Genomic DNA, 16,652 nt, shown 5'->3' with positions numbered 1-16,652 from the left:
AAACAGTCTTCCTGGTCCACTGCTCACTGATAGTCATGAGTGGGTGCCACACATCAAGTTCACTGTTTCTTAGTAAAGGAAGCACAGTGACTCAGCATACAGACTTGGTTGTATCAATAGTTTCCATTCTTTCTCACTGTACATCCTAAGATGTAACCAGAATGTCAAGTATTTCTACTTTTTGCTTTTTCTCAAATTTGTCCTTCTCCCAAGTTTCTTTTCTATAAAATCTTACCTATTTCCAGGGCTAAGATCTAATGATAGCACCTCCATAAAAAAGCTTTCCTTTATCTTCCATTCCAGAAGTGATCCCTTTCTTCCCAAAGTACCTTCTTTCAACATTATAGCATTATTTTTTTCTGTGCTTTGGAAAGACTTGTCTACATTTCTAATTTCCTGAGAGATTATACGTTTCCAGCTTTGACTTTTGCTTCCGGTTCACCGTATCCTCTATTCGGTGAGCTCTTGATCAGTTTTCACCAAATTGAATTGTAACTTAAAAATTAGATGACCTCATGGATACGTATAACCACCTGGCTAGTGTAAAAGAGACACCAGTGGTGGGTTTGGGCTCTGCTTGTCCAGTTTTGAAGTCCATGATCACTGGATCTGTTGTGCCTTCTCTCAACACCACTCCCTTGCTAACACCTGACAGACTTAAAGTAAATTTAAGAGTTTTGCCACCTTTAACCAATTTTAGAATTTGCATTCTGTTGTCTGACAAGTTCACGTGGCATATCTTTTTGTAAAATATTTCATACGTTCAAAAATGCATTTTTGTAATGCTTGAATTATTCAGAAAGTGCATAGTTCTAAGAAAAAAATGAAAATAACTGCTCATTTATATAAATGTCTTGAGGGTGACAAAATTCATTCTTAATTCTGTTTATAAAACTTTCATGCATTTATGATTTTGAAATAATAAATGTTATTCTAAACACCCTATTCTCCTTTCTGTAAAATAATGCGGAGACATTTATAGGAGAAGAAAGATATTGGAGAGGATAAATCAAGAATTTGTTTATATCTTGATTGCTCCAGAAAGAGAGTAAGGTGGCTTATGAAGATATGTAAAGTACTCAGATTATCATAAAAGAAAAGCAAGGTTTGGGAACAAAGTAGACTCAGAGTCCAGAGGAAATGACCATCAAAATATGCAAGTTGGCCACACATTAGGCTCTAAGATCTTTAGCAGTCAGTTTGAAAAGGGAAGCCTGGGGATTAAGGCCCACTCACCTGAATTTCTGTTCTAACAAGACCTGACCTGTCACTTGCAAATGAACCAAGATGGCTAATTAAGCAGTTGCAGAGGGAAGTGTACTTTGTGGGTTTGGGCAGAGAATTATAAGAACTGGATGTCCTTCATCTGAATTTCTAATGAGCCAAGCCCTTCCTCATTGTTGCGTCTGTTCCCCTGTTCTACTTTCGCTCTCTTCCCGTTTGGTCTGTGAGCCTCTGCGTACCTTGCTTCACCATCTTAGAGACTGCTGTTCTGAGAACAGTTCTGTTGTCACAGAAGTGGGGACAGAGACACACTGAGGCAGAGGAGCCCTTTCATCGTAAGCAGGGTAAGAATAATCATAATCCAGTAAAACCAAATACTTCAAGAAAAAGAATTGCCCCAGGGTTGTTGAAGCAAAGTAAAGTCATAAAGTTGGTTGGAGGTTTCACCAGAGATTTTCACAAGTCTTGAAATAATTTGCCTTGAGCTGGAATTAAATTTTTTTCCTACATTTAAAACCATAGGGAGCTGAGAAATTGGTTTGCAATTAGGAAAAGAAACAGATGAAAGAAAGATAGAAAAATAATTCATTACAGGCCCATTACTTGCCTTGAAATAAAAGAGGTCTTGATAGATGCTGTGGAAAGAAAAAGTCTAAGGCACTGTTGTGCTCTGAGACACCAGGACTAGGAACGGCAGTTATGGTTTCCACGGCCAGTGGACACTTGAATCCTGTAGGAGAGGCATGGGCAGTGGCTGGGCAGATTCTGAGGAGGATGAGGAGGCCACTTTTAGCTCAAGTCACAGGAAAGGACATGGTTCTTGGAAAATGGTCTGGCTGTCCTCTGGTGGAATTGATGGGAAAGGCATTCTGGGTGAAGCGAGTAAAATAATCAGATATCTGAAGGAAAGAAAATAACACACACTGAAGCAAAATGGTGACTAGACATTTCTGTTGAAAGTAGTGATAAATAAAGCTGTAAGAAACTGTGCAATGTCTGAAGGCCTATCTACAAATTTTGTATCTATCACATAAGCAACAGAGAAGGTTGAAATTTCCAGACAGAAGTGACATGATCAAATTTTTAGGAAGGTCCTTCACTTGAATCTCTAGTCTCTTTCCTTTCCACTCATGCTACTCAAGCTGCTCAGGGACCTGCCACTTTCTAGAGCATATGTAGTTTTTCTCTGCCTTCCAGCCTGTGCAAAAATCTGCCTGGAATACTCTGGAATATTCCAGGCATCCTGGTCCAGGACCCACCCTATCTCTCTTTTACTTTCTACCACAACAAACCCTTGTTCACTCATTTTGCTGTGTGTTCTAGTGCTAGATGACCCCCGACCCCCCATTGGGCTGTAAACTTTTTGAGAAGGAAGAGGCTGTGGCTGTCCTGCTCACTATATACCCAGTGTCTCACACATCTGGCAAGAGATGTGTCTGCAACACACACACTGAGCGAAGGAACTTGTCTGGAGATGAATCAGTTTAGCAAAGAGACTGGGGATGAAGTGAACTTCCCATTCCACAGTAGGTAAAGTAGGTATCCCATTCCCATTGGATCTGTGAGAGGTGCTAAGAACAGAAAGACAGACAGATGTGATGCTGCCCTCAGGGTGGCCACATTCAGGGGGAAAGGCTGATGTGTTGTGCAGACGTAGTATGGGATTGTGATAAGTGCTGTAAGAGAGATTGGCACAGTAATGCCACTGGGGAGGCAGTGACTGGCTCCACCAGGGAGGCTGGGGCAGGTGATCTCCAGGAGCTGTGTGTGCTGAGCCCTGAAAAGTGGTCAGCAGCTGTGTCCGCAGCATGCTCCTGGGCAGGAATGGATGCATGCTTACACTGCATGCTTTCTGGGATGGGTGACCAGTTTAATGCACCTACAACTTGAGGAGTTGTTTTTATTCACCCCAATTTTTTGTTTATTTATTTTATGTGGACTTATAGTCAAATCTAACATTGTAAAAGGAGATGACGCTGGGCTGAAAGACAGAGAAAGAACACAGGGGGACAGATTTTCATCTCAGCCTGAAGGAAAACTTGGGCAAGAGTAGGACTCTGAAAAGCAAGTGGGCTGACTCAAGATAGTGTTTCTCATCATTGGTGATACATCAGAGATGCTGGAGGATTGAGAGTGTTGGAGAGGAAGGGCGATTGCCTGGATTTGAATCCCAGCTGTGCCCCTTGTGAACTATGGGCCCTAAGTAACTTAGCCCTCTGTGCCTTAGTCCTCTCATCATAAAATGGTATTTACTTCATACGGTCGTTATGAGGATTAAATAGATTTAAACCTGCAAAACACTTAGAACAGTGCCTGGCATGTGGTAACTACCACACAAGTGTTATCTGTGTTGATGGTGATGATGATAATCATGATGGTGATCATCATCATTATGATGATTATTATGGTGGTGATGATGGTGATGATGATTGGAGGCTGAATCCTATGCCTTTCGAGGAAGTTTTCAAATCTGAGAGTCTATAAGTCTGTCATTTGTAGGAAGGGACACACTTTTAAATTATCTATATGAATTTGTGTTATGCTACATTTATGATGCTGAAAATTCAGATTTTGAGTTGCCCAAAATAACCCATCGGAGGTAGTGTATCTTAACAGAACTAATGGCTTAACATGACAGAAGTCTGTAAGGGGCTGCTCACCTGGCCTTTCTACTCTGGATACCCCGACTGTGGCTATTTCAGATGGTGAGATTTCACTGGACCTACTTATGTGGTAGATAAAGGATTCACAAAGAGCCTAAGGGACTGGGGAGCCAAGAGAAAAGGCTGTAAGCTTTGAACTGGGTTTCAAACTCACGTTACTTTTATCTGAAGAAGGCTGGTTGCTTATAGATTCTCCTGTTAAGTTCCTGGTCTTTGCAACTATAGATGTCAAGTCTTTCTCATCCACTGCGCGTGCATGAGTGGATTCCCAACACCAGCTGCCCGTGCTGCTGCCGAAGGGAATGGCTGCAAGCTGCTGCCGCTTTCTGCCCTCTCCCTGGAGTGCACTGGGCTTGTTCTCTCTGTGCTGGCTACCTTCTCTTTGGCAGTCACTATTCTGGCAGTTGTGGTGACGGCAAGGGGGTTTGAGAGCCCTTGGGCCTGGAAAACCTATTTCTTGTCTTCTGCGTCATTCCACGTCCTGAGTAACACAGGACGGTCTGCTCATTGCTGTGACTTCATGCCTAGCATCATTTGGGTTATCACATCTAATCATCTAATTTGGAAGGTCAAATCTCATTTATTTAGCAAATTCATCTGTGCAATGAGAATAATTTGGGGGATTAAAAGAGTATAAAGCACTGAGAACTATGCCTGGCACATAGCAAGTGCTTTATAAATTCTAAGTCATTTAGTTTTCATAATAACTTTGAACTACATAGAATTATTATGATTTTCATTGTAATGATGTGGAAACTGATGTACAGAGAGATTAAGTAACTTTCAAGATCATGCAGTTGTCTAAGAGTAGATTTCAACCCAGGGCATCTGGCCTAGAGTTCGTTCTCTTAACCACTGAGCATTGTGCCTCAAGTGCCTGTGGCCTGTTGTCTTGTGGTGGCCCACTGAACTGAGATAGAAATGTAGTTTTACAGGATATAAGATTTATTATTAATATTTTGAGAATTCAACTATGGGTGGCATATGATGAAGAAAGGTTTGCTTCCTATTAAAGAACACCCTTATTAGAATGTATCTATCAGCTGACTGCCTTGTGGGAAGTCCAGCATATTCTCTTTAGATGAGGAAACCATGTCTTTATGCAGACTTCTATCAAATGCTTTGATGAAATAGGACAATAAGCATAGCATATTGTAGCATTATTTGATAATTATAATATATAGGACAGAATGATTTACTGAAAATAAAAGTTTATTTTGTTATACTATGCTTTCCGTACCTCATCTGTAAAATCTTAGCTAATTATAGAACATGCCTCATTTGTACTTTGGAAAGAATAGGGTATTTGTTTGCACTTTGTTCAGCTTTGCTGTGGTACAAGAAACAATTCTCAGGGTTATCCCAATTATAGGTAAATGTTGGTAAGTGACACTACTTGAATACTGATAACATCACAGTTTACTATATAAATAATTACCAGTTAATATTGTAAATGGGGGCATGCTCAAATTGTTTTAGTTAATGTAAATTTTTCCTTTTCTTATGGTTAATTCTAAAATATATTTTCATGACTTTTATAAACATGATTGAGGAATCAGGATATTCAGACTGATTAAAAGTGATAGTATCTCTTTACCTTTACAACTCTTCCAGTTGGCAAGCAGTGTACGTGACGGGTAAGGATGAAGAATGAGTGAAGATGACTCACTCTCAATTTGGGGCTCCACTCTAGGCCAGAGAGTTTCTAGCTGTATCTGTCAGCTCTCTGTTCTGATTGCACGTTTGAATCGCCCAAGAAGCTGCAAAAGCGCCTAATGCCCAGGCCTCCCCCAGGTCTGGATCCCCAGGACTGTGTAAGGTACTAGGGATACAACATTGAACAGCGATAGGAAAGCTCCTGCTTGTGTCGAGCTGACAGTATAACCAAGGAGACTGAAAATACATAAATAACTGTAAGATATCAGGTGGTGTTACAAGCTATGAAGAAAAAGCAGCATAAGATAGAGTAAATGTTTAAGTCAAGGATGTCTAAATCTTGGAAAACTCCTACATTTGACATAGCTAACTTGTTAATTGTTGGCTCGGGGAAACACTCATTCCCTTCACTGTTGCCTCTGCTTTTGTGACTGTCTTTATCCTGTGCTGAATTGTCATCCTCCTGTCCTCTGTGCCTTTATTTCTGTAGCTTCCAGCCATTAACTTCGATAGTGCCAGAAGCAGCATGACGAAGTCTGAGCCTGCCATCAGGGTGGGTGGACATGGAGCTCGAGGTCAGTGGCACGAGTCCACAGAAGCCATTGAACTTGAAAATTTTAGGTAAGAAATCCAGTATGTCCCTTACCTTCAGCAGCCTGGGCCGCTAATTAGCCCAAAGATTTATTTAAGTTTGTCACAGGAGCTAAAATTTAAAACCCATTTTAAAATTTACCATGGGGATTCTTAGTTTAATAATTTTAGTTAGTGCTTAACCTGTTCCCATAAGTACTGTGTGAATAGCAGGCTGAATGGCTGCAGGTGAAAGTGACATGGGAGTTTCAGGATACCTTCTTGACATACATTTAGTGTTTGCTCCATGAAGAAATGGCTCAGGCTGTTGACCTGATGAGGCTGATAACAAGCTTTGTCTTTAGCTTTTGGCTGGTGCATATCTTGCCAGCTGTGAGGAGGCATAAAGAAGCACCTGCTGTGAGCAGATGTGATGGCTGAAGGCTGTGGTTGTCAAGGCCATGAGGCTTTCAGTTGAAGCATCACCCTCCCCTTTCACGTTGAAAGTGTCAGCCCCTGTTTTGCTCTCCTGTTGCCATGGAGACCTCTTAGAAGCTGCACATTGTTGTGGGCCACCCTCCTTCCAGGAGCTGATTCTCCCTATTTTACAGTTTGTTAAGGTCATTTGGCACTAAGTGTCATGTAAATAATGAATGACATGAAATATCAATATATATATTCTATGGCCATTATCAAAAAATCTACAAACAATAAATGGTGGAGAGGGTGTGGAGAAAAGGGAACCCTCTTGCACTGTTGGGGGGAATGTAAATTGATACAGCCGCTATGGAGAACAGTATGGAGGTTCCTTAAAAAACTAAAAATAGAACTACCATGCGACCCAGCAATCCCACTACTGGGCATATACCCTGAGAAAACCATAATTCAAAAAGAGTCATGTACCAAAATGTTCATTGCAGCTCTATTTACAATAGCCAGGACATGGAAGCAACCTAAGTGTCCATCAACAGATGAATAGATAAAGAAGATGTGGCACATATATACAATGGAATATTACTCAGCCATAAAAAGAAATGAAATTGAGTTATTTGTTGTGAGGCGGATGGACCTAGAGTCTGTCATACAGAGTGAAGTAAGTCAGAAAGAGAAAAACAAATACCGTATATGCTAACACATATATATGGAATCTAAAAAAAAAAAATGGTCATGAAACCTAGGGGCAAGATGGGAATAAAGACGCAGACCTACTAGAGAATGGACTTGAGGATATGGGGAAGGGGAAGGGGAAGCTGGGACAAAGTGAGAGAGTGTCATGGACATATATACACTACCAAACGTAAAATAGATAGCTAGTGGGAAGCAGCCGCAGAGCACAGGGAGATCAGCCCGGTGCTTTGTGACCACCTAGAGGGGTGGGATAGGGAGCATGGGAGGGAAGGAGACGCAAGAGGGAAGAGATATGGGGACATATGTATATGTATAACTGATTCGCTTTGTTATAAAGCAGAAACTAACACACCATTGTAAAGCAATTATAATCCAATAAAGATGTTAAAAAATTAAAAAATATATATATAAATAAATATTCTAGAATGATAATTTATTTATTTGGCCTAGGTTTTGTTTCTCTGTTATTTTATGACAATGACTTTAATAGTCCACAAACATCACATGATGTTACATGAGTTAATATTTTTAAAATACATGTTTAGTGAGGAACACAAAATTCTTTAAAAATTGTTACATATTCAGTCTGCCCATGTCCATGTACTAAGAAATGACAGCCCTGGCTAACTTAGGGACACACAGTCAGTCCCATGACACCTGAAAGACTGTGAAGGCAGAACAGAACAAATGGCAATAATAAGGATACAAAACCTGCCTCTGAGGTGGTGCATCCATGTAATTCCAGCGTATTTCTCCTAGATCTTAAAATTGGTCTATTTTCTTTTTCTTTTTAATTTATCTATATTTGTTACAACTTTTAAAGCAGAATGTGACTTGAGCACTACGTCTCCATTCACAAAACTTGCTCCAAGTCACTTTTCAAACAGGTTTACAACATGCCTAGATAGGCTTAAATTGGTCTATTTTAATGGGCACAAAAATATTGTATTGTATATTCCATAGTGATATGACCCTTTTGTGCATTACCTCTTATCCTTTCCCAGTTTTAAAGTGGAATGCTTTGGGATATTTTTAACCTCTCTGATGGCTGTAATATCAGGAAAGAAAAAACTGAAGCTAGAATATCTCACAACTTTGTTGTACACACACCCACACCCACAATCCACAACCACAGTTGAAGTGGTGTTGACCACAAGGAAATATGCATGGCATCCAGTGGTGTTAACAACTAGAGCGGCCACAAGCCATTGTGGGTAGTAAAGTAAAGGGAGGGATTCTTGTCTGCCTGTTTCATGGCTGTCTAGATCATGTGCCCAATCATTCTTTCTCTCCATATGCCCTTTTCTTCCCTCACACAAGTTTTAGCTCTTAAATGTTTATAGGGAATAATTTAGTTAATGTGGTAAAATGAAATATATATGCTATAATCTTTATTATTAACTTTATAATTGAATTTCTACTTCCTGTTTTAACAACTGATACTTGCTTTGGTGATATATTGAATCCCAAAAATCCCTCAGTATCTTCATGCATACAGGTGATCTTTCTCTGCATTGGTAATTTTGAGGCAGCCTAAATAATTTTTACTATAAAATGCTTTTCTGTTTGTTTCATCTCAGTATAAACTACAAGAATGAGAGAAATTTCAGCACACATCCCCAGCATAAACTATTTCAGGAGATTTTTACAGCCTTGGTGAAAAATAGACTCATATGCAGGTAAGATTGTCCCAGGAAAGAAAAAGACATTTGCCCAAGAATGGCATATTTTATATATCTTATTTCTAGCATATGGTTTGAAGCAGTTTACAAGACTGAACATAGCATGCTCAAAAGGCAAAACAGAGCAAAGACCATTTCGAACGAGGTGAATGAATAGGCATTGCAGATGACCTCATTTAGATCACTCTGGTTAGGCCTGAATTTAGCTGAATTTTATGATAGACAGGCAAAATGAGATTTTCTCTCTGTTCTGGGTTGCTTGCAGTGAGAGCTATGCTGCTGCCAGACTTTGGGAGCAGACTTTGTTGGGAGAAGGAGGTTCCCAGCATCCTTCATGGGCGGACATGGCCTTATACTCTTCCCGGGAGGCCCAGACTCTTTCTGCACAGGCACTGGCTGAAAAGTCCATGAAGAACCTTGAATCTTCTCCATCACTTTGGGACTTGATTGAGATATCTGAATTCTGTTCCAGTGAGATGCGAAAAATTATGCTTATTCTGGAAAATAGGAAATATCTTAATAATTTAATGCCTGGCCGAAATAAAACTCTGACTTGGTCCAGTGCTGTAGGTGACTGTAAGTAGAAAAGCATCCCTAAATACAATCTAAGTGGTGGTCTAATGATTTGATCTTTTGGATGGGTTATTTAGTATTGCATATTTATGTACTGGACAGTGACTGCCAACTACATTGGCTTAGTTTAAAACAATCCAAGGTTGGGACTGCATCTGCCATGCCTTTTTACTTGGTTTAAGCAGAAGATTATTAGACTTGCTCAGATGATACAAGAAGCCTAGAATCTTTACCAAGGTTATGTAATTTGGTCACAGCTCAGCTCTTGACAATATACTCAAAGACTGTTAAAAGATTAATGACCTTTGCAAAGGACCTGAAGTTGTCCTAGACTGTTTCTTCTTGAGCTTGATGAGAGTAGAGCAATGGTTAGTAGCAGAGTAATTATGCCTGAAATGGTATTGGAAAATGAAGTTCTTTAATTTGTTTTGAAGACAGCTATTGTAGACTCCTCAGTGGATGTCCAGTAGGCCATTTGTCAGGTTGGTACGTTGGGTGAAGGCAGAAGATTTCCTATATTAAGGATGTAGAGACCTTACTGTGTCTCTGCACTGAAGGCACTGGGTGCAGGAATTGTTAGGGAAAACAGCTGGGTAAGGGTTGGCATCCAGCCGTTGAAAGAGATCTTAACAATTCTGAAGTCAAGAGATCTCTTGTCAGGACCTTTTCAGATTCTTAGTGATTCATGAGGCATGTTAGACTGGATGGAGTTACAGGCTTGCAAAATGATCAGTCCCTGGAAATCTTTAAACCAGGAAGCGATGATTATAAATGTCTTTGCTTTCATAGTAGGAGAAGGAATTTAGCAATGTTGAACATTAAGAGCATCATTTTATGTCATCCTTTCACTGCTGAGAGGTTGTTTTGTTCAGTTCTATTCTAAAAGCAGGGTTGGGTAAAAGATGGATTAAGTACAAAGGTCTTCCATTGTTTCTCACCCCAGATAACCTCGTTTGTTTGGTCAGAACTACCTTTTTTTGTTTCTTTACCCTCTAGCTTTAGACTAACAGAAGAATTACATCTCAGGGCCTTTCCTGGTATGGCTTCCTATCCCCTTTCTTTGTGAGCATCAGATTTGATGTTGCCTGGAAGGCTTGGATTCAATTCAATAAACAAATTATTGATCATCACTATGTGCAAGGAAGAGAGGGAGCACGTGGTGGAGAAGGAAGAGAGGGTGAAAATACAAAGATGAGTAGGACATGTGGTCCCTTTCTTCCTAGGGACTCACTCTGATCAGCCAGTTACCCAGCATCTCAATACAAAGAAAATGTAATAAATATAAACTGTATTAATACAAACAAGGGATGGATGAGATTGCAGGGGTGGGGGTGTGGTCTTTGGTCCAATTCTGGTTATAGATAAGGTTGGCATATTCTGGATGTTATGCTGTTCAAGTTTACCCTGAGAATATGGCTGACTGGGAATTTATTCTCATCTACTTATGCCCAATTGACATTCTTCTTGTTGTCCCTCTTCTATTTCACTTTCCCCAACTGCAGTCTCCCCTAGACCACACTTCTGGATACCCCCTTTTCCGGGTTTTTTCCCTAAGGTTGACCTGTGATTGAGCCTTTGTTCTCAGAAATAAAATTACTAAGCAGCATCTGAAATGAGGCAAGAATTGTTAACCCAGAGTCAGATAAGGCAAGATCGCACAGTAGATCTCAAAGGGCAAGCACTGAACCTGAGGTTACTCTGGGTTACACATGGCAATGAATCTTGATGAGTGGCAGGGTATGGAAATGAATTTTCATCTTCTAACTTTTCTTTCTGCCCTAAGATCATTTGTCCACAGTAGAGTCTGCCATTAGAAAATACACCCACTTCTTTTTCATCTCATTTGCCTGTGCAGGAAAGCACAAAGGGTTATGAGATTATGTAGGGAAGTAAAAATTGTTACAAAGCTGACACATTTCCCAGTTAACTGTCTACTATACAGTCGGCCTCTACTCCAGTATCTCTTTTGTGTAACTGTTCCTCTGAGGCCCCTGTCGGTCCATTCCCTGCTGATTGCCAGCTGATGTGAAGATTCTGTAATATAATACAAATAAAACATAATCTAATTTGTGAAACAAACTAGGGAATCTGGCTAAAGATGTAGAATTCCATGAAGTTACTGAAAGTGATGGTGCTGAACTGGTGGGATCTGACAGATGAGGCCCTGCCAGAATCAGACGGCTTGACAATTGTAGAAGTTACAAGGAAGGTGACAGGATGGAACTTCAGAAAAGCATGTTTTGAATAGCAAAGAATAGGAGAGGGCATTAGGAAAAATTGGTGGATCTTTCTAATATATTTGCAGAAATGAACCTCTTTTATGCTGCAAAAGTGAAAAGTAAATTCAAGGAAATTGGATCATGTTATACGACTTTGTCAGAAAACATATGCCAAAAAGTGTCAGCAGAACCCATTCTTGCTTTGTTCTAGTCATTAGGGCAGAGTTGCATTATAAGTTAAATTTTGTTAAATGTAAGATAAAATATATCTAAGTTTTATAGGGTTTTTTTGTTTGTTTTTGGATTTTTTTGCGGTACACGGGCCTCTCACTGTTGTGGCCTCTCCTGTTGTGGAGCACAGGCTCTGGATGTGCAGGCTCAGCAGCCATGGCTCACGGGCCTAGCCGCTCCACAGCATGTGGGATCTTCCTGGACCGGGGCACGAACCCGTGTCCCCTGCATCGGCAGGTGGACTCTCAACCACTGCGCCACCAGGGAAGCCCCCCTTATTGCTTTTAATCATTTTTCTTTGTCTTTAATTTTTGTCAATTTGATTACTCTCTGTCTGTGTCTCAGCATGATTCTCCTTGGGTTTATGCTACCTGGGATTCTCTGCGCTTCCTGGACTTGGGTGGCTATTTCCCATGTTAGGGAAGTTTTCGACTATAATCTCTTCAAATATTTTCTCAGGTCCTTCCTCTCTCTCTTCTCCTTCTGGGACCCCTATAATGCAAATGTTGTTGCATTTAATGTTGTCCCAGAGGACTCTTAGGCTGTCTTCATTTCTTTTCATTCTTTTTTCTTTATTCTGTTCCACAGCAGTGAATTCCACCATTCTGTCTTCCAGGTCACTTATTCGTTCTTCTGCCTCAGTTATTCTGCTATTGATTCCTTCTACTGTATTTTTCATTTCAGTCATTGTATTGTTCATCTCTGTTTGTTTGTTCTTTAATTCTTCTAGGTGTTTGTTCTTTAATTCTTCTAGGTGTTTGTTAAACATTTCTTGCATCTTCTTGATCTTTGCCTCCATTCTTTTTCCGAGGTCCTGGATCATCTTCAGTTTCATTATTCTGAATTCTTTTTCTGGAAGGTTATCTATCTCCACTTCATTTCATTGTTTTTCTGGAGTTTTATCTTGTTCCTTCATCTGCTACATAGTCCTCTGCCTTTTCATTTTGTCTGTCTTTCTGTGAATGTGGTTTTCATTCCACAGGCTGCAGGATTATAGTTTTTCTTGCTTCTGCTCTCTGCCCTCTGGTGGATGAGGCTATCTAAGAGGCTTGTGGAAGCTTCCTGATGGGAGGGACTGGTGGTGGGTACAGCTGGGTGTTGCTCTGGCGGGCAGAGCTCAGTAAAACTTTAATCCACTTGTCTGCTGTTGTATGGGGCTGAGTTCCCTCCCTATTGGTTGTTTGGCCTGAAGCAACCCATCACTGGAGGCTACAGGGTCTTTGGTGGGGCTAATGGTGGACTCTGGGAGGGCTCATGCCAAGGAGTGCTTCCCAAAACTTCTGCTGCCAGTGTCCTTGTCCCCACATTGAGGCACAACCACCCCCCACCTCTGCAGGAGACCCTCCAACACTAGCAGGTAGGTCTGGTTCAGTCTCCTATGGGGTCACTCCTCCTTCCCCCTGGGTCCTGATGTGCACACTACTTTGTGTGTGCCCTCCAGGAGTGGAATTTCTGTTTCCTCTGGTCCTATCGAAGTCCTGCAATCAAATCTGGCCAGCTTTCAAAGTCTGATTCTCTGGGAATTCCTCCTCCCGTTTCCAGACCCCGAGGTTGGGAAGCCTGAAGTGGAGCTCAGAACCTTCACTCCACTGGGTAGGCTTCTGTGGTATAATTGTTCTCCAGTTTGTGAGTCACCCACCCAGTGGTTATGGGATATGATTTTATTGTGATTATGCCCCTCCTACCACCTCACTGGGGCTTCTCCTTTGTCTTTGGATGTGGGGTATCTTTTTTGGTGAGTTCCAGTGTCTTCCTGTTGATGATTGTTCAGCAGTTACTTGTGATTCTGGTGCTCTTGCAAGAGGGAGTTAGCGCACGTCCTTCTACTCTGCCATCTTAAACAAATCTCCTCAACTGTATGTGCTTTTATGCAGAGTAGAATCCTTTAGAATCTTGTCTTTTTGTCTCCCTTTTGTTCTAAGTTTCACAATGTTAAATGTAGAAAGGAAGAAAATAAGCTTGTAGGCCTCAAGCTGATTCCTAACTTGGAGGAAATATCTAGCTCTTACATGTTAATTTCTCCTAAAATGTTATTTAGAGTTTATCCCAAACTTAAATTGCGTATACACGCACACTATATGTATATATGCACACACAAAAGCGTCATCCAATTAGAGCTGGAATGGACCCTGAAGACAAAATCCATTCCACCTCATTTGAGAGATCCAGTAGCTGAGGGGCTGAGGCACAACCTTGACTAGTACTGTGTTCTCCTCTGCCTTGCGGATTCTCTGGTTCTTTATTAGCCAAAGTATTGGGTTTGCCAAAAAGTGCCTTTGGTTTTTAAGAAAAAATAAAAGACACATTTTTCATTTTCACCAAGAACTTTATTGAACAATGTATTCACGCTTTTGTTCCACTGGCCAGTTTTCAGGCAACTTCATAATTCCATCTTCCCAAAACTTTTTATCTTTTTGAACAAAGAACTGTTCCAAGTGCCTTTTACAGCCTTCCAGGGAATTGAAATTTTTTTCCATTAACAGAATTTTGTAAAGACTAAAATAAATGGAAATCTGTAGGTGCAATGTCCTGTGAATATGGCGGTTGAATCAGAACTTCCCAGCCAAGCTGTAACAGTTTTTGCCAGGTCATCAAAGAAATATGTGGCCTTGCGTTATCCTGATGGAAGATTGTGCATTTTCTGTTGACTAATTCTGGATGCTTTTCATTGAGTGCTGCTTTCAATTGACTGCTTTCAATTGGGAGCAGTACTTGTTGGAATTGATTGATTGGTTTTCTGGAAGGAGCTCATAATAGAGGACTCCCTTCCAATCCCACCATACACACAACATCACTTTCTTTGGATGAAGACCAGCCTTTGGTGTGGTTGGTGGTGGTTCATTTTGTTTGCCCCACGATCTCTTCCATTCCACATTATTGTACAGTATCCACTTTTCATCACCCATCACAATTTGTTTAAAAAACGGAATTTTTTTCATTACTTCTAAGTAGGGAATCGCATGTGGAAATATAGTCAAGAAGGTTTTTTTTGCTTAACTTATGGGGAACCCAAACATCAAAGTGATGAACATAACCAAGCTGGTGCAAATGATTTTCAACACTTAATTTGGATATTTTGAGTATCTCCCATGTGGTAAAATGTTGATTGTTCTCATTTAATATCTCAATTTGATTGCTATCAACTTCAACTGGTCTACTCAGCCGTGGAGCATCGTCCAACAACAAATCGGCAGCACGAAACTTCGCAAACCACTTTTGACACGTCCGATCAGTCACAGCACCTTCTGTATACACTGCACAAATCTTCTTTTGCATTTCAGTTGTGTTTTTACCTTTCTTGAAATAATAAAGCATAATATGCCGAAAATGTTGCTTTTTTTCTTCCATCTTCAATATTAAAATGGCTACACAAAAATTCACCAATTTTGATGTCTTTTTTCAAATGCATGCTGATATGACAACTGTCACATACAATCTAACAAAATTGTTTCGAATGAAGTTGAAGAAAACTAAGTGCTACTAGAGCCATCTTACGGAAAAAACTGAACAAACCTTTTGGCCAACCCAATATGTTTAAAATTGGTTTTCAGGTTTGCCCCACAGAAAAGTGTCACTTGAGTAATTATGTTCTCTTTTCCACTATTGCTTCTTGTGAAACTCATTCACTTGGATGTCTAACAGGTATGAAATTAAAATGTTCCCACCTTCCCAGGAAATGACTGCTTGTTGGCCATACATAAGCACCAGAACCTGTTTTAAACCTGACCAAATCAGTAAGTGACAGCTTCCCATCAGTACATGAGCTTCTGAGAGCCAGGGAGTAAGCTGGAACACATTCCAGGAATCCCCTTTCCATGGCTAAAATCAATCAGTCCCCCAAAACCCCCACTTATGAAAGTCCACCCGTTCCTGAACTCCTCTATCAGCTTTGCTTTGAGAGACTAAAGTACAGCTCTCTCCTGCTATAAATTAGTCTTTTCTTTCATGTATTGATTGGTGGACTTCTTTGGGCATCTCAAAGCTAACATGCCAAAAATGGGACTTTTGATTTTTCTTACTCAACTTGCCTTCCTCTCAACTTTAGTCTTTCCCAGCTATTAACCTAGTCCTAGCTGCCACTGTCTCTTGCTTGGACCATTGCAGTGGGCTAACTGGGCTCCTGGCTTTGACCCTTGACTCCCTATGGTATGGTGTTCCTAACAGCACATCCAAAAGGGTCTTTTCAGAATTTCTGTCACATAATGTCAGTCCTCTGCTTAAAGCCTTCCCGTGACTCTCCAGAATAAAAAGTCCAAAATCCCTATTCCTATTCTACAAAAGACCTACAGAACTGGCTCCTACCACCTCTGTAACTTCAGCTTCCATTACGCTGTCTTTGCTCAGTTTGTTCCAGCCCCCAGGGGCTTCCTTGCGCAAACTAGTGCACTCCTGCTCAGGAGCTAGATACTTAACTCTTCCGCTGTTCTGACCTTGACTCACTCCTCAGTTCACTCAGATGCTAACCGTATCAGAAAACCCTTCTCTGACTCTCCTAAAATAGCATTCTCAGGACTCCCTAAACCCTTAACTTTAGGGTTGTTTTTCTCTGGTCACCACCTAATGTGCAGTTTTGTTTGTTTGTGTGTGTTATTGGTCTTCTTTCTCTAAATGGTAACCTCTGTGAACACAAGGGCATGGTTTTGTCCAGGCTATAGTCCTGGGCATGTAACAGTGCCTGGCTCCCAGGAGGTGATCAGCAAATATCT

General features: G+C 40.7%; 1 protein-coding gene across 1 annotated transcript in view; it reads left to right on the top strand.

Moving 5' to 3' along the window:
* NEK10 (NIMA related kinase 10) overlaps positions 1–16,652 on the top strand; it is a 158,614-nt gene that overhangs the window by 22,620 nt on the left and 119,342 nt on the right. Inside the window, exons 5-6 of the mRNA XM_027088196.1 lie at positions 6,034–6,164; positions 8,822–8,920. Coding sequence (XP_026943997.1) covers positions 6,034–6,164; positions 8,822–8,920 — 230 coding nt within the window. The remainder of the gene's footprint in view (positions 1–6,033; positions 6,165–8,821; positions 8,921–16,652) is intronic.

The sequence above is a fragment of the Aethalodelphis obliquidens genome, unplaced genomic scaffold (genome assembly GCF_003676395.1).
Source record: "Aethalodelphis obliquidens isolate GAN/ISIS:26980383/991018 unplaced genomic scaffold, ASM367639v1 scaffold62, whole genome shotgun sequence".
Classification (NCBI taxonomy): Eukaryota; Metazoa; Chordata; class Mammalia; order Artiodactyla; family Delphinidae; genus Aethalodelphis; species Aethalodelphis obliquidens.
Note: the sequence above shows the minus strand (reverse complement) of the source record. Positions and strands in the feature narration are given on the sequence as shown.